We start from the raw sequence: 22927 nt of genomic DNA, 5'->3' as shown, positions 1-22927 counted from the left end.
CATTTCTATGAAAGCATGTTGTTACCTCAAGGCTTCTGCCTGGGCAGGACTATTATGAAACGCCTCGTCTAAGCCTTCGCCCTTTAAAACATTATTGAGAATGCAAAAGATTACACGAAATCTTGACAATTGCATAAAATTTTGTGGAAAACACAAGTTTTTAGTTTTTTACACCAAGGGCTGGTTTGGTATTGTTGTACTTTGAAAAAAATCTGCTGTGAGAATAAGCGGCTGTGCTGTGAGAATAAGCGGCTGTGAAATAAATCAGCAGAGTGTTTGGTAAACTTTTTTGTAAAAGTGCTTTTAGAAAAAAAAGCAATCTGATAGTGGGTCTTTTCATTAAAGGAGCACTGTAGCTCCGTGTGCTTTGAAAAAAAGCCAGTTTTCCAAAGTTGCAAATAGTAGCTTCAGCTTTTTCCTTTGATTTCAGCTTATTCTCACAGCAGCTTCCAAAATAAGCCTTTTTTTTTTCAGTTTACCAAACACCTAAAACCGTCACAGCTTTTTTTCATGGGTGCTTTTTTTTTAAGCACCTCACTCCCAAACCACCCCTAAGAAGGTGCATTAGCTTGACCAATCAAGGCATCTAGAATCTAATCAACTTTCTGCCAATACAGACACTCAGTAACATGAGAAAAAACAAAATAATCACAAAAACATGGAACAGCATTTGTGCTCTGAACTCTAGCTATGAGTTTTGTGAGGAAGCTTCACGCTGAGAAGATGAGAGAGGCCTGCTATTACGGGCTGGTTTGGTATTGCTGTGCTTTGAAAAAAAGCTGCTGTGAGAATAAGCGGTTGTGCTGTGAGAATAAGCGGCTGTGAAATAAATCAGCAGAGTGTTTGGTAAACTTTTTTGTAAAAGTGCTTTTGGAAAAAAAAGTAGTCTAATATTGGGTCTTTTCATTAAAGAAGCACTGTAGCTCCATGTGCCTTGAAAAAAAGCCAGTTTTCCAAAGCTACAAATAGCAGCTTCAGCTTTTTCCTTTGATTTCAGCTTATTCTCACATCAGCTTCCAAAATAAGCTCTTTTTTTTCAGTTTACCAAACACCTAAAACCCTCTAGTGCTTTTTTTTTAAGCACCTCACTCCCAAACTAGGTCTACGTGCAGTCGACTGATCGGAATCCCCGTCTTTGCCGGTGCCATCCCCTTCTTGTCCACTATAACAAAGCAATGCACATATCTGATGTCGTAATGGAGGAGCTGCATTTGCATTTCCAGCGACGGAAAAACTATCAGACAATCTATTAGCTTCAACGTGTATTCAAGCGCGGTTTCAAACCCAAATCGGTGATGTAATTTTCATAGCATTTCCTTGACACTACAAGCTTCAAAATAACAAAAACCAGTGTGTTTTCATATTACAAGGTCGAAAAATTAAAATATATAACATGTATATGGAGAAAATGTTGAGGATGAAGGGTACCTCGGGATGCCATTTCGAGTTCTCTGCATCTGCCATGACAATGTTAAGCCACTCCGAGTTCCTACTCTCAACCTCCACAACAAAATTAAGCAAAGAATTGCACAGCCTGCATACTATTGGCCAACGAAAACAAGGATTGCGAAACTGAGCTTTAAATAGAGCCACTCTCGTGAAAACTTACAAAGATGAAATGATTGTCACTTTTTAAAACATCACACAACAACAAATACATCACTGTTCTTCTTACCTTTTGCCAAAAGCATGTGGGCGCATTCACCCCCACAACTTTTACAACAGAGATTACTTTTTATTTTATTTTTGTTAGAAACAAACGGTAATAAGTAGAGTATCCTTAACTAACTAAGTTACAAATTTTTTGCAAGTTACTTTTCCGTTGAATTCTCTAGGTTAATGGTGGTCTGCCACGCACTAACCCACGTTTAGTTGTTTCTAGAGGCCGTAATCCCTCCCTAATCATACCCATGAACATGTTTTTCTCCCTCTGAGTGGAGTTTGGCCAAAATTCTAACCACAAGCCCACTCGTCAACATTTTGACACCCTCCCCCCTCTTGGTTATCCCATCCTACCAACTCTAAATGGTTGAAAACGACATTGGCATTAGGAGAAAACCAAAAGCCACCACAAAATATTTGACAAATCTTACATTTTATATCAACAAAAATGTTAATTTAGAACTCCCTCAAAATCTCTGCACCTTTTTTTGCCACTTTATACCCAACTCTAGTGAGAAAAGAAGGCGATTTTCCGGCCGACTTGCTTCATAACATATGACCAAAATGTACTATATAAACCCACCAATCTGCTCAAACCCCCCATCACCTCAATCTCATTAGTCACAAATTCCACCTTAATTACATTTCTCTAATCTCCCTCCCCTATTCAGGAATTCAAACATGGGTTTCAGTTTCTCTTCACAAGGCGTTGTTTTGATTGCCGTAGCTGTCTCTTTGTTGGCGGTTTGCCAAGCCAAAACTGTCGTCGTAGGAGGCTCTCAAGGTTGGCGTTTCGGCTTCAACTACACTGACTGGACTCTCAAAAATGGCCCATATTACATCAAGGACACGCTAGGTAAGTCAACCGGACGTATTGCGCCGATCAAACCAGTTACTTACATCCCGCAACTATCTTGCGTTAGAGAAAATTCCAGCTATTCACAATGTGTGTCATATATTTTCCATTTTTTTGATGTGCAGTTTTCAAGTACAGTGCACCAAGCAACGCCGGCGCTCATGACGTGTACTTGCTGCCGGACCTGTGGAGCTACATAACATGTGATTTCCGTAGGGCAAAGCTGGTGGCAAAAGCTACGCAGGGAGGCGGCCAGGGGTTTAAGTTTGTGCTGAACCAGTGGCGGCCACACTACTTTGCTTGCAGTCAGGGAGCCAACAGGTCTCACTGCAAACAGGGGATGATGAAGTTCTTCGCCGTGCCATGGCCACACTGGCAGCTATAGTCGATGCCAGGGACGAGCTAGGCCTCGGGCCAGGGAAGAAGCAGTGCTTTAATTTTGCTGTTTTTGTGTGATTTGATATATGTATTCAATAAAAACGGAGTCAGGACCATGAGTATTTTGTTCAAATAAATGTTTCCAACGATATGAACTTCGTACGGACATAAGTATTACAATCTCTGTTATGTCTTCGATTTATGACCCGGAGATGGCCCCGATTCTGCAGATGCTTATTTTACAAGATCTCAGTCAAGTATGGTAATAACTGTTTAATTATCAGGCTCACCAAAATTTTCTACGCCTCGTTCGGACTTGTATGCCAGCTTAGTCAAAGTTGCTTCAACTAACATTGTGGTACGAATCAATGATGTCATCCGAGAGGTATTCACATTTCGCCAAAGATAATCCTGCCAGGGAAATCCTCCCGTCCTTTGTCATGTATACATGCCACTTGTTTGTCATGTTTTCGGTCTGACCAGACAAATCGGAAGGAGACCAGTTTAAATCTAGGAGCTGTGCAGAGAAATAAAGATCAAATCACAGGACTTAAAGAATGAGGATTTACCTGAGCTTTGTTTAAGCCGGTGAATGAAAACATGCCGATCTGCTTAAGTATAAATGACCAATCCTTTCCACTCTTATCTGTTGCAGTCAGGTTATCGTATAGTTTTTGTCTCACGCCCTTTATCCTTCCAGCCATCATCTCCATCTCTGCTTTCCACTCGTTGAAGAGTGCTGGATCTCCAACTACATTGGCCACAATTCTAGCACCGTGGATTGGAGGATTTGAGTACATAGGTCGAGCGATCCTCTTCAATTGGCTCTTTACCCTGAGCATAAAAGCTTTAATCACTAGCACATCCCAAAAACTCAGGCACGAGTCGCAACGGATATGTCAATGTACTCCTAGCAGAAGTGATTACGATCATAGACTCAAATAACCACAATACTGTAACCACTTACAGGAACTTAGATTATACCCAAGCCATTAAATTAAAACCTCAAATAAGATTAAGCAACTTTGTTACTTGGAAAATTATGCATTATGAGTGACGTTTATGCATATTGATGGTTATTATACCTTGTTGCTGCATCAGATGATGCGCAGACAACATTGATTGCTCCAATTCTTTCTGCATAGAGCCCAAGGTTTTTACTGTATGACTGAGCAACCAGAAGCTCTAGACCACGTGCAGCAAACAATCTGACAGATGCTGCATCAGTATCCAAGCTTCCACTAGCAAATCCCTACAGCACGATACCATATCAACATAAGTTCATTTATGAATAAACGAATGAAAATTAATACGAAATATAACATCAAAACTTTGATTCTTAAGATTCTATATTATCATTTCCATTTCTGTAAATACCTGGTATGCAACATCAAAAAAGGGGATATGGTTTTTTTCTTGAATGACATCAGCAATTTTTTCCCACTGTTCGGGGGTTGGATCTATGCCGGTAGGGTTGTGAGCACAGCCATGAAGCAACACAAAAGATCCTTCAGGTGCTGCCTACAAGATAGAACGGTATACAAATTAGTGGTTACTCCAGAACAGCAGACAGAGATAGAGAAGATATAAACACATCGCAATTGTAGTTATTGAAAAACATGTCTGCTCAAGATCCAGAGCCTAGCATCAATGAGCGTACCGATTCCAAAAATCCAAAACTACAACGTATATGTACATGGTTACACAATTCCTGCACAAAGCTATCTTACCTTTATGTCTGCTATCATCCCCTCGAAATCCAAACCAACTGTTTTTGGATCATAGTATCGGTACTCTGACCATGGAACTCTAGAGTCGTTAAAAATGTTTTTGTGATTACCTGCAATACAATTATGTTAGACTTGAGACATGACAAATTAGTAATCTTGAGACAGTCTTATAATAATACAGAAGTGATAATACAGACCCCAGGTTGGAGATGATATTAAAACTTTTGCCCCTGGAAAATATCGTTCGATAAAAGCCCCAGCAAGGCGAAGAGAACCAGTTCCTGATAGACCTTGGACAGTTGCTAGCTTCAAAAAATGAAAAATAAAAAATTAATAGACCGAGATAAGATCAAAGAGATGTACTGTATGATTTATTTTATGAGTTCCGATTTCTTGCTTACTCTCTGTTGCTTTATTACTGGGTTGTCTGCTCCAAATAATAACTCTGCAGTCACTTTGTTGAACGCTGCCAAACCTTCTATTGGGAGGTACTACATGATTGTAAATATATTGAAGTTAGTAAATCTTAATTTTACGAAGAAAAAATTCAGATCAGTTACATTGTTGAGTATGCTTACCTCTTTGTTTTCCCCCCTCTCAATCATAAGATTCTCTGCCTACAAAAGCAAATCATGTCGCTTTGAATCGGAATGTCAGATTGAACAGCAAGAACAAAAACAAGTACAATAATTAGCTTTCGATTCCTAGGAGTATCAAGTGGAATCTCATAACTCGTTAGCAAAAGATTTTTGTATTTTGTGGAGGATAGCGATCTGACCTTCTTAACAACATCAAGCACGTATGGCTGAAGATCTTCCGTTCGATATGCCCCAACTCCAAGGTTGAGCTTTGACTCGTTTGTGCTAGCCTTGAATGCTTCAGACACTCCGAGAATTGGATCAGGTGGGGCCATCGTTACACCCTCGAATTTAGAGACATTCACGGCAGCTACCATAGATACCCTACCAAAAGACTACAGAAACCAAAACACCACCGCATTAGCATCAACGTCAAAGCAAAAAGTCGATAAATGCCCACAAAATAGCCATAGCAGCTCACAGCACATACCTCTGTCTTCGCAAATAGACAGTTTCTTTCCTTGTTCAAGCTCCAAGAAGTACTCCCAAGCTTCAACTTCCCCTGTTCAAAATACACACTAAACACGTTCAGTACTTCGATTTCAATTTCGATTTCCGAGATTCCGAGAACAAAATCACACACCATCTCAGTTTTCCCGGAAAGAGCAAATTGTAGCAATGACCCCTTAATTTTAACTCAATTGGAACAATGGTCCCTCAACTAAAAATTCATTACCATTGATTTCTTAACCCATCAAAACGTGTAGTTATGGTCCGTCAACTAAAAATCTATTACCATTGGTTCCTCAACTTTAATTCAACTCGAGAAATGATCCCTCAACTTGAACCCAATTGGAGCAATGATCTCTCAACTTAAACCTAATTATAGCAATGGTCACTCCAACATAACTCATTTTGACAAAATTTAGACGAAGTTAACGAAAGGAACCATAGCTACACGTTTTGATGAGTTGATGGACCCCAATTGCAGCAACGGCCCTTCTAACATAATTCATTTGGACAAAATTTTAACGAAAATGACCATAGCTACACATTTTGATGGAGGAACCAATGGTAATTGATTTTTAATTTATGGGCCATTGCTCCAAATTGATTAAAATTGAGGGAGCATTGCTACAATTTGCTCTTCCCGGAAACTTAACATTTTCTCGGCAACCAAACAGTAAGATCAAAGAAGAAGACGAAAATCGGAATTAATTACGAAACGATTAAAAGAGCGGTAGTACCTTGGGAGTCTCGTGATGGGACAGAGAAGCCGACGGCGAGACGGAAGCTAAGGACAGCATCGCTGAAGCCATCTGAATTCAGCAATCGAGATAAGATAACATACACCAGAAAAATTGATGAGCCAAAAAAATTGATTAATTACGTGATCCAGGAGCAAATCAAGAGCTAAAGAGATGATGATTAAGATGTGATTAACCAGATTCAGGCGGATTAAAACAATTGAGTATAATCGGATGTGGTTGGAATCCAGGAAGACGATGAGATTAAGTTAAAATGCGAGCGATTAGGAGAACTCACCGAGAGAGAAAGAGGAGGGCGATGAACACGAAGAGGATGACTGGGCTGTTTGAGCGAGGTGATCTTTCGTTGGTTTGCTTCTATTGGCTGGGTTAAGTGGGTTTTGGATTTGCGAGCGAATCAGGGTGAGATTTTTTGCCGTTATATATTTGGAATCGTTATTGTTGTGTGGGTAGGAACGGAACTTCACTACGTCACTTCAAAATTGTTATCGTCATCATTAGTTTATTTACTCATCAAGACGTTAGTCCTTTCGTCCAACTCTGTCGGACTTTAGGATTGTGTTGAAATAACTATTGCTACAATTAGGTAAAATTGCGAGATCATGCTACAATTAGGTTTAGGGTTTAGGTTAAAATTGAGTGATCATTTCTCCAATTGAATTAAGATTTAGAAATCGTTACTATAATTTTCTCATTTGGTTTTCCATATTTGTTCCTTAATTCAGCTCCACGTGCGCAGCATGTGACTCATTTTGATGAAAATTGTAACGGAGTTGACAAAAATGACCATACATGCACGTTTTGATAACTTAAGGTACCAATAACAATAGATTTTTAAGTGAAAGATTATTATTCGGATTAAAATTAAGAGACTATTACTACAATTTTCTCTTAAGATTAAATATCACACTCCAAAACACACGAGAAAATGCCCAAGGAGGTTGAAATGCTAGGGGACAGAATTTTACACAGCACAATATGAGCTCAATTTCCGACGCGTAAAATTCATGATAATGATTAGAAGGAGATTAAAATGCCTCTGATAGTATTTCACGTTTGTAGATCATAAGTTAAGTTCAATATCTATAAATAGCGAGCTCAATTAGCATAAATCTCCTACTTCTAATATCGTTATTTTAATGAAAGACTTCACCATTACAAATTGATCTTTCAACGTCCCTTCTCTTACATTAAACAACAAACCCCTTCGTTATAATTCTGACAACCATCAAATACATAATCATTTCCACTTCCGCGCCCTTCGAAATATTTTTAAAATAATAAAAGCGTTTTTAATAAAAATATTTTTAAAATCAATCCTTAATAAAATGACAACAACGAATCTTTAAAAAACAATTCAAGTGCTTTTGGAATCAAATATGATTTTGTACCTGACTCTTTGGAAAGAAAATGAATAAATTTAACTACAAAATTTCGATATTTAGGATCGGATACTTGTAGGCAACATGAATTCAAGGTATGTTAAAGCGAGAGGCGAATGATTTTCATTGGGAGAAGATTAAAATGCGATTAGTCGTGGTGAAGGAAATTTATTCTTTCTAATCCCGAATTCGGGAAATTAAAAGGAAATTCAACAGCCTACCTTGAATTTTATATTTATCCACTCCGATCCAACACTAATTACCAAATTACCAATCAAGCACTTCTTGTATATACCAAGTTCACAGAACACAAGGAAAAGGAAAACAAGATTCTCCAGCAGATAGATTTAATCGAGAATTCAAGGGGAAGCTAAAAGCACTTCTGAAATTTAAAAAGGGGAAGATAAAAGCACTTCTGAGATCTAAAGACTCTTATGAGTTCTTACAACTCGATGGATACTCAAGAAGGTCACAACCAAAAACTAAAACCCCTAAATCAAAAACACAAAATATGCAAAATTGCCATTGAAAATTTGGGAGCAAAGCACCTCAGAATCCGAGCTTGGTGCGGCGCCAGTGCCTGCGTTTCGCATTGTACCTGATCCACAACACGGAAAGAACCGAAAAATTATAAGCATCTGGGAACCGATCAAGAACCAAATCAAAATTAAGAGAAAATTAAGAAACAATTAAACGAAAATTAGAGTAAATGGAGAAGTATTTATGGACCTGATGGTGTTGTCGGTCCTCATACGGATCCAGTGAGGGATGGGCCTGTTCTGCCTCATCTTCTTCGCCAGCTTCTTCTTGATCATGAAGCTCTTGTGCGACGGCTGCGCATATTTACCAAAAAAAAAAAACAAAAAAAACTCGTCAGAAACTCAATCATTTTCCATTAATAGGAGTTAGAGAGCGAGAGAGAGAGAGAGAGAGAGAGAGAGGAGAGAGAGAGAGGGGAAGTCACCATTTTTGCGAGCTTGGAGATCCGCCGCGAAGTTTACAGCAGAGAGCAAAACAGCGAAAACCCTAACAGCGCGAAGAATGGCGAAAACCGGCGCTATTTCAGTTTTGATACAAGGGAAGGGTAAAAATGGAATTCTATAATTTGTGGCCCAAACCAAAACCACCGTCTCTGTGAATGTTGGTTTCAAGGCCCAGATTACAAGGAATTCAAGCCCAATGTCCCGGAAGGTTCGTATGGGTTAATTGGATCAACTCGGTTGTCAAACGTTATTCTTCGTCACAATCTTAAAGCTCATTTAGAAGTACTTTTCAAATGACTGAATGTGCTTTTGGTGAAATGATTTTTGGTTCAAAAGTACTTGATCTGCTTTCTGAAGCATCAATTTTGTGCTTCTTATAGGAAACGCTTCGAGTGATTTTTTAGGATATAGTTGTACTTTTACAAAGGATTAGTTTCAAAAGCACTTTCTTCAAAATTGTTTTCAATTATCTTAAAAGCACTTTCAAACGATCCCTTATTTTACATTTGATGATACCATATTAAGAATACTCGACTTTATTAAAGATATTCAAACTTGGATGCAAAGGAAAAAATCAATAACTGATCTAATTCACATATGCATTTTGTAGCATTTGCGCATTTGAATTGAGGATCGAGCCAAACACAACAAAAACTAACAAGATTCAAATGCATGGAAATGGGAGTCGGCATACAACTAGAGAATCTAGTAAACGTCATTCTAGCAGTATTCCAAATCAATCGTTATTAGTAAATTTCTCTTCGCTAAAGGAAAAAGTAGCAGCGGAGGAGCATGGTCGCTACCAAAAGTCTTCACCACTCAGCGTACGAAGGGAATGAGGAAGTACTCGGCATAAAACAGCTGCATTCGACAACAGTATTAAGTTTAGCGTTATACAAACAAAACCTTGTATATATTTAGATTACGAAAAAACGAGATCAAGAAATCATTCAACCTTCCAGATGAACAAGTAAAACGAAGTGAGTGACGCTTTATTGGCTATGTCGACGGACCGAGCTCGAATCCACAGAAGGGAAGCGAGTGCACTGTGCCCTATTATCTGCAATTCTAGCCATATCAGTAAAACAGTAAATAAAAATAGGTAGGATAGGAGAGCAACGTACATGACACGGGGACGCGACGTTGTACCGGTGCCATGTACGTTATCTCTCGTAAGTTAGACATGCAGACGTACAGTGAAAAGCTTGCATGGCAAGAATGAGGAAGAAGCTCCTATGGCCAAGGCAGCACCGTATGCCATTAACAGCATATTTACGCATACCCAATATACCTGCAAAAGAAGGAAATATACTTCAGGTTTTGACTTCATTGTTTCAACTGAGAATTACACAATATGCCCTAGAAAATAAAATAAAAAAATAAACACATTAACGAAATTCAGTAACCTTCTCTTGCCCAAGGCTAACACTGAATGATTGAATGCCAAAATCTCTATCACCATCCACATCTGGTATATCCTTTAAAAAAAATGCCAAGCAAAATGTAAATTCGTAACTACGATTGTTCCAGTCGAAGATAGTATATCGGTTGTAAGGTTTGAATGCTCTGAATCACTTGAGCTATAATTAACCGCATTGCTGTTTTCGTTATATATGATTAAATCTGTTACAGTAATTAGTTAAGTTGCAGCAGGTCTAACCTTGAATAGAGCAATGACGGAGGAGAAGATGCACATGAAAAACACCGCAAACGCCAGTGATCTTGTAAGTATAACTGGTCTACCGAGGACATATTTCTGTAAATACAAACAATTAACTTCTTCAACGCCGATGGATGACAAATTAACAACTACATGTACGTAACCTGTTTCATTCGGATCGAGTCACCATTTTATGCATGTATACCTGGATGTGCACGTAGAAAGCAAGCTGGACAACGATAGCCCTCACGATTAGGATGCAAGTAGCTGCAAGAAATGCATGCCTCTTCCACCTAAGCAAGGGAAGCTACTCAAGCCAGAGAGACAGAGAAATTCAGATGTTGATTGGTTTGATGGTCACATTTTATTCTTCAGAAGCCAGTAAGAGATTATATGAGCAAGCATAAGTAACTCACCTCAACGGAATAAGCCGTTCCGAGAAGAAAACTAATCACAAGCGCAGAAAACAGCGGCGGAGACTTGAACATAAATCCCATTGCAAAACTCTTGAAAATTAACAGAAAAAAAAAATTATCAGATGGTAAGAAAAAATTGGAAAAGCTTGTATATGCCTACGTCTACGGTCCACATGACAACAAGAAATAAGACATGGTAGATGTATCTGCCAGTCAATTACCATCAGCAGAACTGTGGAAACAATTGTGATCCCAGCCCCCATGGAGAATTCACCCGAAGCAAGCGGGAGTTCGGGTTTGTTAACCTGAGCACCAAGCAAAAGAATACAAAATCAACACTATATACTAAGATTTTCACCGTGTTAGAAACTCCATTATTATATGAATGAACGATATACCTTGTCTATTTCGACGTCATACAATTGATTCAATCCCACCACATAAATGTTCATTAGTATTGAGGGCACCAATGCCTGCAGAAAGATATGATCATTTGGGGAAAAAATGTAACATATAAATATATATATGTATACATATATTGAATTTTTTACCTTCAACAGTCCTACAAAAAATGCAGTGGACAGGTCAGTAACATTTTCTAATGGAAGAACAGAGACCGACGATATTCCTATAACCTGAAAAGAAAACCAAACAAGATGAATTCGTGAAGCTTGCAATTGTTCGATATCCAAGTGTGATTATATTGATAAATGAGAGGAAATGTACGTATATGTGGAACTCACAGTGCCAATTACAGTGTGAGGACGACAAAATCGACGAAAGGCATCCCATTGTTTACTAAGGCCAGCTTGAAAGCGAGTCAGAAATTCATCACCACTCTCTGGTTTTTCTGATGCGTAGCCATTTTCAAATGAAATAGGTAGGCAATACCATTTCTTGAATCTTTTACCACGGTTTCTGGTGGCGACTGTGATCTTCTTCTGATCACAATTTGGATTTGCATTTGTGGGAACAGATAATATCGTTGATCCGGAACAACATCGCGCGAATGGCTTCTTGTTCTTGGTTAAGTTGCAATGTGTTAGCTTCAGTACTGCCACTTGAACTGGCATTACGCAGTTACGATAATTTCAAACGATAAAATATCATTATATCAAATAAAAAAAGTAAAGAAAATCAACCAGGAGATTAGAACTAGTTCCTGCATCTGCATGTATATGTATTTACAGCAAAAAAATAATAATAATATAATATAATATAAAAAATTATTTGCGAAACGAACTCCAAATTTTGCTGAACAGATAATCTTTAGAGATTTGTCAATATATAAAAAAAAATTCAAAAAAAATCAAAAGTTAACCACTACAGTTGAGAACCGGAGAGAAATGTGCTTACCACTTGTTTGCTTATTCAACTGTTTTACTTCTCTCCAAATCCCACTTGGTAAAAGTAAATCAAGAAAAGTTTGATCATCGACTCGTACACATTTTTGTTTATTTTTTACTTTTAAATTGAATAAAGTGACCGAGAATCAAATAAGAGCTTTAAACAAAGCCTGCGAAAATCATTTTTTATTTTTTTATCAGATAAAAGAGACGGAAACTAACCATGAGGACAAGACCATGAACGTGGAGACTTGTACTGAAGCATCTCTCTGCCTCCTCTTTGCACTTCCAATCAGATTGACAAAAAAATGATAAATGTATTCAAACAATTAATCTCCATTTTTTTGGTTCAAAATGGTAAAAATGTTTTGATGGTTGTAATCTGTGCTGACATTTGAAAGTATTAAAAACCGAGAGATTTTGCCTGTTTAGCTCCTCAATAATTATTTACCGAAAAAAAGATAAATGATTGTTTGACCTTCCAAACGTACTTACGTTGCACTTTAACATGAGTTTTGTTTTGGGCCAAATTGTATTCTTGTCGGGCTTAATCTGCAATTTCAAAGCGCAGTCTGTGAAGCAAATAAGCCCAAACTTGAATCTGCGTAATTCTGACATGGAGGCCTATAACTATAAAGCCTAAACATTTGTAACTACCAAACCCAAAGAAGCGGTCACACTCAACATGGAGTACAACTTTGTCTAAAATCAAAGAAAGTTTTGGATTGGGGACGAATTTCAGGTTTGTATGTCACACGGCACGTAGTAGGTTTGATTTCTGGCACTAGTGAATCACACAATGGTGGTCTCGAAAGAGTAGATTGCCGTGACGAAGCCATCAGCTAGTCACCTTTTAAAAATGTTATTAATTCAAAAGTTATAGCATGGTTAATATGTCATACATTTAGAGTATATATTGCCAAAAAATATATATATACATATACATATATAGGCCCTTTAAGGAAAGGAATCTCAATTTTTTTTCAAAAATTATATATATAATATTTCTTGATGATTGCTCTGAAAAACTTATCCGACCAACCAAATTTCATTTTTTGTAATAAGGGTTTAAATGAAAGGGTAGTTCATTATAGGAATGTTAATTTTGCATAATTTGTGCGGCACATGGCTTCGAAAGGGACTGATATTTGATGGTTGAATAACTTTCCTATTCTATTGATCGATTGACATCATGTAAGTTTCTACTGAATTGAACCATATGCATGCATGGTAGCCGAGCCTCTCAACTCTCCTTCTACGCAACTCACACAGCACGCCAACAACATGTGCTTGAGCTTGACTAATTTTTGTGGGCTTGCAACATTGCCCGGATCGTGTTCAGGGCCTCAAACAGAGACCCTTCACTTGAGGTTTTATACTTGAATCTCCTTACCTGATATCTCGGGTTTGAATCTGCGGTAATAATCCAATCAACAACACGGTGCTAGATTGGTTAGAAAGCTCAGTTTTTGATGCTGCAAACAGGGGCACGGACATATATGTCATTTTCGTTGCAATGTTGCATACCAATGAGTAATACGTTGTGATGAGGTTGTCGTTCAAAGTTTGAAATGAAGCAAGAAGACAGTGGGGCAAAAATCCCATGGGATGCGGGCGAAATCTGGAGCTGGACGACACACATTTATACCTATCACAATCACAAAAACCGCGTCGAAGACTTGATGCATGTTATTTGTATCCAAACCAAACCACAAAACAAAACAAAACAAAGAAACTAGTAATGTTTCAAGTATATAGGGCTATTGGTTAGCATAGTACATCATAAATGTGGGGATGCAAAGCTGGTTACCAACTACCAAACCACATGACATATTTGATGTTTGGGATTCATACACGAATTAACTGATAATATAGGAGGCGGTTTTGTGACACCACATTTTTTACACAATTTTTAGAGATCCACTTGGTAATATATTTTAACGATATGAACCGTCTATCTTCTAGAGCATCATTCATACATCATCCTTGCAAAAAATTAGACAAATCCAAAACAATTAAGACATTTATTTTTAGGGGAGAAAATGTACGAATACGGTTTAAAAAAAAAAAAAAAACTCTAAACTCTTAATCCAACGGTCATATAGTTTCAAATTTGGTTGATTTTGTGTAAACATAATCATTGAGGGAAGGCCTAAAAGATAGACGGTTCAGATATAGAGTGTTATCTCACATTGAAAAATTAAGCACTTGTTTGTGCATGTAAAGAATTGGATTATTGTTGCGATTGTCATTAGCCAATTGGTTTTAATATGAAACTTCAATTTCTTTCGTGATACTAGAGTATGTTAATCCAATATGCCAGCCTAACAGCCATACGTACCCCACATCATACATCAGTGGGCATGTAAGAATGTGAAATGTCGTCCTTGTGTTTAGGTTACTAATACATACAGAATAAAAAACATGTGACTCCCACACTACAATTCGTTATGAAATACGAAAATCAGTAATTAGATTAATTAAGTTAGTAGATGATCTTATACACATTCATTTTCACCTCGATCGAACCACTTACCTCATTTGAAGTAAGTAACCTTTCAATAAACACTCAATCTATCTTTGGTTACGAACTTAATTAATAATCACACTCTAACATATATACATAAAACCATTTAATAAATTCTTCGTACACGTATCAATTTTTTGTCTTGTCTGGAAGGAGGATTATGATTTCCCTTGATTAAATTCAATGCATTAACATTTTCTTAACCTTTAGAATAATGTTCACCGGATTAAACGCTATCGTTTGTTAAAAAAAACTAATTAAAAAACTTATGTTTGCATGTGACTCGGAGAGGGTTGGTCCAAAACTGACAAATTGACAAATTGACATGAATGGACCGGACCGTGTCATGGGCCACAAAAACCGTGGGGGGAAGGGAAGGTTTCCAGTTTTTCCTTCGTCTCCCGTCACCCACTTTCGTGTTATACCATCGCGGGTCCCACATCACGCGCTTATTATCTGGGTCCCGCCTCTTTCCCGCGTTAATTGAAATAAATAAAAAAATAAAAAAAATAAAAAAATCAAGCCAAAGGTTTAGCTGTAAACCAGGATGATTTGTGACAAAGATTCATGCTAACATGCTGTTTGTTCTTTTGTCTTTGCTCCTGTCACCTCCTGCCCTTCTTTTTCTTGCTCTTTTCACTAAATGTCTTGTCTTCTTTCTTCTTTTCGAAATCCGATCGAGGAAATTCGTTACGGTGAAAAATCTTTAAAAGCCTATATATCGGCGAGCGAAATCAAACAAATAGTATGATCTTTATGCTTTTGCGTTTACTTGTGTACGTGGTGTCGATTTTTGCGACCGAAATGCCTACTGGAATCAGTCTCGTAGGCATGTGAAGTCTTGCTCTGATGAATCATATTTGTTGAATTTACATAGCAGACAAGATTCGCTGTTTTTGACACTCCTCTTTTGGTTAATCCATATTGTTATTGTGGATAAAGCTAATCATACTACTAAAGTAAGTTTTACCATGAGACTAAACCGATCAACACGATTTGAATGTCTAGGACCAACTCTAATGGTTGAATTAAAACTTAAGTTTGGGTTTGGAATAAAACATAAAATTTGGGTAGATTTAGCCCAAAAAATAAGTCAGGTTAACGGCTGGCATCAATGATGCTGACAGCTTTGTCTGCTACCGTATACCATCCCAACGATTATGTTGTAATATGACGGCTGTAAAGATTGGGTCGTTGGTTAATCTAATGGTCCAGATTCAAACTTGTATTTTAAATATAATTTATAAATACATTAAATCTAATTTGTAAGATCAAAGATGATCAAATCTAAGGATAAAAAAAAGATCTAATGATCCAAACTTCAACGTCTAAAACAATTTAAAGAAAAATTATTGAAATAATCACTCAAAATTGAAGTCTTTTTAATGTTTTATTTATTTATCGAAATCTAAATATTTTTAGGTTAAAATGTTCATAAAAATAAATTAAGATAATGTTTATAAATTTTACTTTTTAAAAAAAGTTATAAAAAAAAACATTTAGTCTAAATTTATTTTTTAATAATTCCAGACTAAAATTTAACCCTAAAACTTTGGAAGAGAAAAGTTGCTTTTGAGTTAAAACCTAAATTTTCTGGATTACAAATTTAGGTTTTTTTTTATTTAATTTTTTTATTTTATTTTTTATAAGAATGACAACTAATGGCAAACCACAGCTATTAGAGTTTGTCTAACGATAACACTACGTTATCGCTTCCACCGTCCGCGTGGAAATGCCAAAGGTCTTGACAAACACTAATTGGGATGCCACAAAATTGTAACCAGAAACTGCAAGTAAAGTGGAAAGTGGTTTCCAATAGGCATGCTCACTCCTGATGCCTCCAAAAAAGGAAACCAAAAGTCACAAATAGCTGCAGCAACTTAAGAGAGAGAGAGAGAGAGAGAGAGAGAGAGAGAGAGAGAGAGGCATGGAAAATAATACTCCTCGAGAAGCATGGAAAATAATACTCCTCACAAAAATCAAGTTAAATTAATACCTTACACAAATTAATCCTCTGATACTTTTGCAGAAAACCTGGAAGAAATCTCTAAACAGCAGTTATAGCTGCTTATGTCACAAGCCACAAGCCTTTCCCTGCATCCGAGCATGGAGAATCCAGGTTTTAGAGCAACCCAAAAACACCAACACATTGGGTTTGCCTGCTCCGAAAACACCACTACTTGTTTTACACAACTTGTGACGCAAGTTTTTGTGAGTTCATTCTGTAATGTATTTTAATTATATGAATAGTTTATCTTTTAAAACATAATTAAAGATCATCATTGTAAAATATTAGACAAATCTAAAACCATAAGAGATTCAATTGTAGTGAAGAAAATTGACGAATTCAGTTTAAAAAAAAAACATTAAACCCTTAATCCAACTATCATATGGCTTTCATATTTCGGTGATTGTGGCAGACATAATCTTTGAGGAAAGACCTAAAAAATAAACGGTTCAGATCGTTGAAATAATTAAGAAATGGACTCTACAACAACTTGTGTTAAAAATTGTAAAAATAAGTTGTGTCATGGAATTATTCCATATATATATATATATATATATATATATATATATATGTATCCCAATACCACTTATGAAGTAGCACACCATATTTTGTAGATGGTTCCAACAATCTCCCCTGTTTTGCAAGCGTCATCACCGTAAGTTCTAAAAAATTTCAACGAGGATTCAGGAGGGTACAACAAATCACATGACAAAATATCAAGTTGGCCCTCTCTTACGGCAAATCGATCTTTGAAATAGCGACGAAATATATCGTTGCGCAAATTGAGATTGTTACACGTTTGATATCAATTGATTTTTGGTTAGATTTTCACACTCGAACATGCTATCAAAGCAAACCAGTCGGGCGTGTTGCGTTAGATTCTCATGTTCTAAAATCGGCTACAGGATAATTATTTTGGTTCATGAATCTTTAATCTGGGTGTCACATGCGAAGATTTGACCCAGTCGTATTGTGGTACCAATGTTTTTACTGTTTACCCTCCAAAAACAGAGCATGCAAAACCTATCAGTTTTGATCATTGCATGTAAGCAATCACTTCCAAGCTTTTGCAACTTTATATTATCAAAGAGTTGCGAGGCTTAGACCATATTTTCTCATCTTCTTATTGTAGATACTATCATCTGTTAAAAAAAGAAAAGAATAAAGCTTGGTAGACCAGATCTTTAGACGAATTTTGTAAGTCATGTGATGTGTCACGAATCGAAAATAGACATGGTAATCAACAGTTAAGTAATAATTCAATTATCAACAACCACGTCATATAATTTATAAAATTTTGGTTAAATAGTTTGCTTCCCTAGCATTACCTATTATCAAATAATAGTGTTACACTTACCATCTATTTGTAGCATCATTCGTATCATTTCTCCAATAGAAATAGAGTCCACCACTACATGTAGGTTCTATTTCTATTAGAAAGATGTTACAAATAAACAATAAGAATATCATTTTTTACTATCAAAACATACATGAAACTCAAACTCCAAGATTCCTTGAAAAAAATAATCTTACAATAATTAATATTTTAAAGTTCACAACCATAAAAAAAGGAGTTACACTGTAATTATTTGTATACATGTAAAAATATATATGTATGAATTTTGTTGTCTGCTTACACCAAACTCACATGAAGAATCTGTGGGGACTATGACCTTGGATTTTCTTGAGGAATAGAAGGTCCAAAAAGGCAACAGAATTATAATCTAATCCAATTTACAATATTACAATATTTCTGAAACCAAAAAATAATATCAAAGCCATGTGAACTGAGTTGGTCCAGTTTGAAAATTTCCCCTCAAATATTTATTCAAAAATCATCCCAGTTTGCAGCAAAAGTATAATCCAACTGTTAACTGATAATATACAGAGAAAAAAGAACCCTAGACTACAAATTCTGGTGGGACCCCAAGTCCTTAGAGAGAGAGAGAGAGAGAGAGCCTCCAAAGTCCTTGTATCTGTCAGACAAGCCAAGCCCCAACTACAAAAACCAATCTCTCCCCTCAAACTTCACTTACCATTTCTTCTCTGATGCATTTTCACACACTTTCTAAAAGAAACGTTTCTTTTGCACAGCAATGGCGAGACCCCAACAGCGATATCGAGGCGTCCGACAAAGGCACTGGGGCTCTTGGGTCTCCGAAATCCGCCACCCTTTATTGTAAGCCCACCCTTCAAAACATCACTGTTTTTACGTTCGCGTTTCGGCATTGCGACTTGGAAACTAAACGAAACGTTTTTGTTTCTTTGCTTGTGCAGGAAGACTAGAATTTGGCTGGGAACGTTCGAAACAGCGGAAGACGCAGCGAGGGCTTACGACGAGGCGGCGAGGCTAATGTGCGGGCCTAGAGCAAGAACAAACTTCCCTTATAACCCGAATGCGTCTCAGTCCTCGGCCTCGAAACTTCTCTCGGCAACTTTGACAGCAAAACTGCACAGATGCTACATGGCTTCACTCCAGATGACCAAAACTTCACTGCAAGAGCCAAAAAAGCCGCAAGCTTTAGCGTCATCGGGCGCGAAAATGCCGGATATCAAACCGGAAATTCATCAACCAGTAGCCGAGGAAAATTGGGTTGTGAGGGAAGTAAAAGTAGAGAGCAGCAGCCAGCAGTTCAAGCCACTTGAAGATGATCACATTGAGCAGATGATTGAGGAGTTGCTGCATTACGGTTCCATTGAATTATGCTCTGTTTTGCCACCACAAGCTACCTAAAGTGTACTTCTTTACTCCGCCCGCCGGTTCGCCTGGCAGTGGTCTCGCTGGATTAGTACAAGGAACCGTGAAAATCTCGTTAATCAATTCATGCACGTTACTGATTAGAATCATTTCAAAAACTCCGACCCGATCGAGAGCCTTGATTTAGAGCCCTTTATTTCTTTCTCTGCCAATGCAAACTCATTCAGCAGATTTAACCCAATTTTCTCAAACTTTGCTAGAAATTGTAGTCCTCAGCTGCATTATTAGCTTAGAACCCCATTAGGACTACCAAGTAACCCTTTGATGATGCTATGTGTACATTATTATCATGTATGATATTATTATTATTATTATTATTATTATTATTATGCTTAATTATTCATGGTTTTTAGTTGTTTCCAGTTCATCTTCTCCGCAATAAGCGCAAGTGATTTGGGTTTCTTCTGAAAGTTACAGAACTGATGTTTTTAATCAGCCACTCCTTTTATTTGAAAGTACATGGAAAATTCGAAGATCATAAAAAAGTGACTGCGGTAAATTTAACTAATTAGAATTCCCTGTACATACAAATATCACTCTCAATGTCCACATGAAAAGGGAAAACCTCGTGTCACCGGATGAGTAAAATCATGCCTTTGTATTTCTAATCACGTGATACCTAGACTATTATTTCTTCTACACAGTTGTGGAGCCAATATGGGATCATTGGTTATCCATGCTCCCAACAACTTAAAAAATGCCATGTACATTTGTATGTGTTTTTTTATCATCTCTATCTTTCTTTCCTGTCTTCTTGTGTGCGACTCTACTGTACGTTTCAAATGCTCGATGAAATGCCTCAGTTAACAAGTTTTGGCAATTTTCAACATTACTTTACAGTTTATTGTAGCCACCATTGACAAGCTTCTACATATCATAGTAATTGTTGACATAAATCTTCAATAAATGTTGGCAAGTATCGACATATTAATACCAGATGGTCAACTAAATGGGCTAATAAAGTTTTTTAAGTCGAAATCATAACCCAAAATTCTAATTTCGCCGCTGCTTCTGCACCTTATATCTTTCGAAGAAAATAAATAATAAAATTGCTCAATGCTGTGCTAGTGCGCTCACGGGACTGTAATCTCATCCAAAAAGGATCACATTGAGCAGGTGAAAAGTAATGCTTAAAATTAGGCACTTCCGACAACACATGGTTTTGTTGCTTCTTTATGTTAAAATTTACGAGGCAAAAAGAATTAAAATAGTGCGTGTAAAACCTTAAAAATTTCGACCCTTACGTAAAATTTCAATCTTCTGATAACTGATGGGACTAAAACGGGTTTCTGGGTTTATATCATATTTTTGCTTCTGACTTATGAACCCTAGCAAAAACAACTTATGACTTATGAGCAGCATTTTTGTTGGCGATTTACCCATTTTGGACACACTTTTGTCATAGCTTGCTATTTGAATCCACCAAAAATTTGGTGTATATATAAGGAGCCCTTCACAAGAAGCGAGACTTCCCTCATGCACACTGGGATGTCACCGTGAGTTTTGAACCAATGATATAACGCTATGTGACAAAGTTAAAATGCATGACATTATACTATTTGTCCGGAATGACACAATAACATTTAAAAAGTGTAGGTACGTCGTTCCCATTTAGACTTTAGAGAATAAACTGGGAAGTGACTAATTTGGAAGCACAATATGTAAAGTTTTTCCAACATTCGTTTCATGAATTTGGAAATAACATAGTGACTTACTATGAACAGAAAGTTTAATTATAAATCACATATAAACGCCTGGTGTTACCATAAAAAACATAAGAAATTATGTGATAATAATTATAGACATAGTTAGAAATCTCTCAAATTAGGTGATTGCAACCATTGGAGAATGATCGCTATCACGCTTATGAGATCAAGTAACTATAATTCAGTAACTTTTGCTATAGCTATCTCTAGATTCTATACTGCTGTTATTTTCAAGTTCCTTTTGTAGAATGTTATCTAGCTAGGTTAGTTGAGACATAGGCATAATATGAAGAAGAGAATATTCGGTTTTTCAAGCCTTTTCATTTCAATTTCAAAGAGAATAATAATGTTCGCGTTCCACCCAGAGGAGAACCTATTTGTCCCCCACTTATGACTAACGTATCTTCACCTTACGAACACCATAATCTAAACTGTTCATTCTCTTTGTCATCATCAAAGGATCATTTATGAGAAAAATCATTCAATTTAGAGATCGTTTAGTCTTTCATTCGTGTCAAACTAATTGACGGTTTTTATAACAAGGAGTATCCTCATAATGAATCTTTCATTTGTTTGTTGCATATGAATGGCTAAACGATCTCCAAATTGAATAATTTTTCCCATATATGATCTTTAGACAATGATAATGAGAATGAACGGTTCGGATTATGATGTTTCTATGGTGAAGATACTTTAAGCATAGGCAGGGGACAAGTAAACTTGGTTTTATTTTATTTTATTTTTATTTAAATTCATATGATTTCGTACTATGTCTAACCTTAGTTATTTATATAAACGCAAACTTCTGAATACTTAAAGTTAGATAAAACAATGTGATATCTCCTTTATATTCAAGTTTGAATCTCTCTTTTTCTAGTTTAAATAAATAAATTAATGTAAAATATCATTGATACAAAAATAAAAAAAAAACCCTTATTTGGATAAACAAAAAACAATTCAACCACTCCCTAAGTATTTTTGTAACATCTCACAACGTCCAGGGGAGTGGATTGTAAGCCTTATATGTACATTCATATCTCTACCTAGCACGAGACCTTTTGGGAGCTCACTAGTTTCGAGTTCCGTTGGAACTCCGAAGTTAAGCGAATTAGCGCGAGAGCAATCCCATGATGGGTGACCCACTAGGAAGTTCTCGTGTGAGTTCCCAGAAACAAAACCGTGAGGGCGTGGTCGGGGCCAAAAGCGGACAATATCGTGCTACGGTGGAGTCGAGCCCGGGATGTGGTGGGGGCCCGGGTCGGGATGTGACAATTTGGTATTAGAGCTAATCTCTGGCCGGATGTGTGCCGAAAAGGACATCGGGCTCTTAAGGGGGTGGATTGTAACATCCCACATCGCCCAGGGGAGTGGATCCTATAAGCCTTATATGTATATTCCGATCTCTACCTAGCACGAGGCATCTTGGGAGCTCATTGGCTTTGAACTTCGTCGGAACTCCAAAGTTAAGCGAGTTCACTCGAGAGCAATCTCATGATGGGTGACCCACTGAAAAGTTCTCGTGTGAGTTCTCAGAAACAAAATCGTGAGGGCGTGGTCAGGGCCCAAAACGGACAATATCGTGCTACGGGTTCCGTCAGAACTCTGAAGTTAAGCGAGTTCACGCGAAAGCAATCCCATGATGGGTGACCCGCTGGGAAGTTCTCGTCGG

At 37.2% G+C, this 22927-nt stretch overlaps 5 protein-coding genes across 6 annotated transcripts; 2 read left to right on the top strand and 3 right to left on the bottom strand.

The window, feature by feature from the left end:
• Nucleotides 1-2085: 2085 nt before the first annotated feature.
• LOC103440750 (uncharacterized) lies at nucleotides 2086-3076 on the top strand. The gene is made up of 2 exons (XM_008379449.4): nucleotides 2086-2518; nucleotides 2644-3076. The coding sequence occupies exons 1-2, from the start codon at nucleotides 2344-2346 to the stop codon at nucleotides 2901-2903; spliced, it is 435 nt and encodes a 144-aa protein (XP_008377671.3). The 5' UTR covers nucleotides 2086-2343; the 3' UTR covers nucleotides 2904-3076.
• Nucleotides 3019-6950, bottom strand: LOC103440751 (aspartate aminotransferase, chloroplastic). Of its 2 annotated transcripts, none has more exons than XM_008379450.4 (12): nucleotides 6750-6950; nucleotides 6452-6523; nucleotides 5695-5766; nucleotides 5405-5599; nucleotides 5205-5243; nucleotides 5028-5117; nucleotides 4824-4932; nucleotides 4627-4736; nucleotides 4274-4417; nucleotides 3982-4148; nucleotides 3466-3730; nucleotides 3019-3371 (listed from the first exon to the last, which is right to left on the bottom strand). In XM_008379450.4, the coding sequence occupies exons 2-12, from the start codon at nucleotides 6521-6523 to the stop codon at nucleotides 3240-3242; spliced, it is 1395 nt and encodes a 464-aa protein (XP_008377672.2). In that variant the 5' UTR covers nucleotides 6750-6950; the 3' UTR covers nucleotides 3019-3239. The 2 variants fall into 2 exon arrangements, with proteins under 2 accessions (XP_008377672.2, XP_017189416.2); XM_017333927.3 differs by having other exon boundaries at nucleotides 6649-6853.
• Nucleotides 6951-8121: 1171 nt separating this feature from the next.
• On the bottom strand, nucleotides 8122-8959 carry LOC103440752 (large ribosomal subunit protein eL39z/eL39x). The gene is made up of 3 exons (XM_008379451.3): nucleotides 8819-8959; nucleotides 8584-8687; nucleotides 8122-8452 (listed from the first exon to the last, which is right to left on the bottom strand). Exons 1-3 carry the CDS (start codon nucleotides 8819-8821, stop codon nucleotides 8404-8406), a joined length of 156 nt encoding a protein of 51 aa, XP_008377673.1. The 5' UTR covers nucleotides 8822-8959; the 3' UTR covers nucleotides 8122-8403.
• A 547-nt stretch (nucleotides 8960-9506) lies between these two features.
• On the bottom strand, nucleotides 9507-13168 carry LOC103440854 (homogentisate phytyltransferase 1, chloroplastic-like). Its single transcript, XM_008379557.4, has 12 exons — nucleotides 12482-13168; nucleotides 11657-11979; nucleotides 11465-11548; nucleotides 11312-11386; nucleotides 11135-11218; nucleotides 10914-11003; nucleotides 10703-10804; nucleotides 10498-10593; nucleotides 10244-10315; nucleotides 10033-10128; nucleotides 9793-9897; nucleotides 9507-9698 (listed from the first exon to the last, which is right to left on the bottom strand). Exons 1-12 carry the CDS (start codon nucleotides 12522-12524, stop codon nucleotides 9657-9659), a joined length of 1212 nt encoding a protein of 403 aa, XP_008377779.3. The 5' UTR covers nucleotides 12525-13168; the 3' UTR covers nucleotides 9507-9656.
• Nucleotides 13169-18789: 5621 nt separating this feature from the next.
• LOC103440753 (ethylene-responsive transcription factor ERF003) lies at nucleotides 18790-19888 on the top strand. The gene is made up of 2 exons (XM_008379452.4): nucleotides 18790-18973; nucleotides 19072-19888. The coding sequence occupies exons 1-2, from the start codon at nucleotides 18891-18893 to the stop codon at nucleotides 19526-19528; spliced, it is 540 nt and encodes a 179-aa protein (XP_008377674.1). The 5' UTR covers nucleotides 18790-18890; the 3' UTR covers nucleotides 19529-19888.
• Nucleotides 19889-22927: the final 3039 nt, after the last annotated feature.

Source organism: Malus domestica, chromosome 08, assembly GCF_042453785.1.
Source record: "Malus domestica chromosome 08, GDT2T_hap1".
NCBI lineage: Eukaryota > Viridiplantae > Streptophyta > Magnoliopsida > Rosales > Rosaceae > Malus > Malus domestica.
The sequence above is the reverse complement of the archived record's forward strand: the minus strand, read 5'-3'. Positions and strand labels throughout refer to the sequence as shown.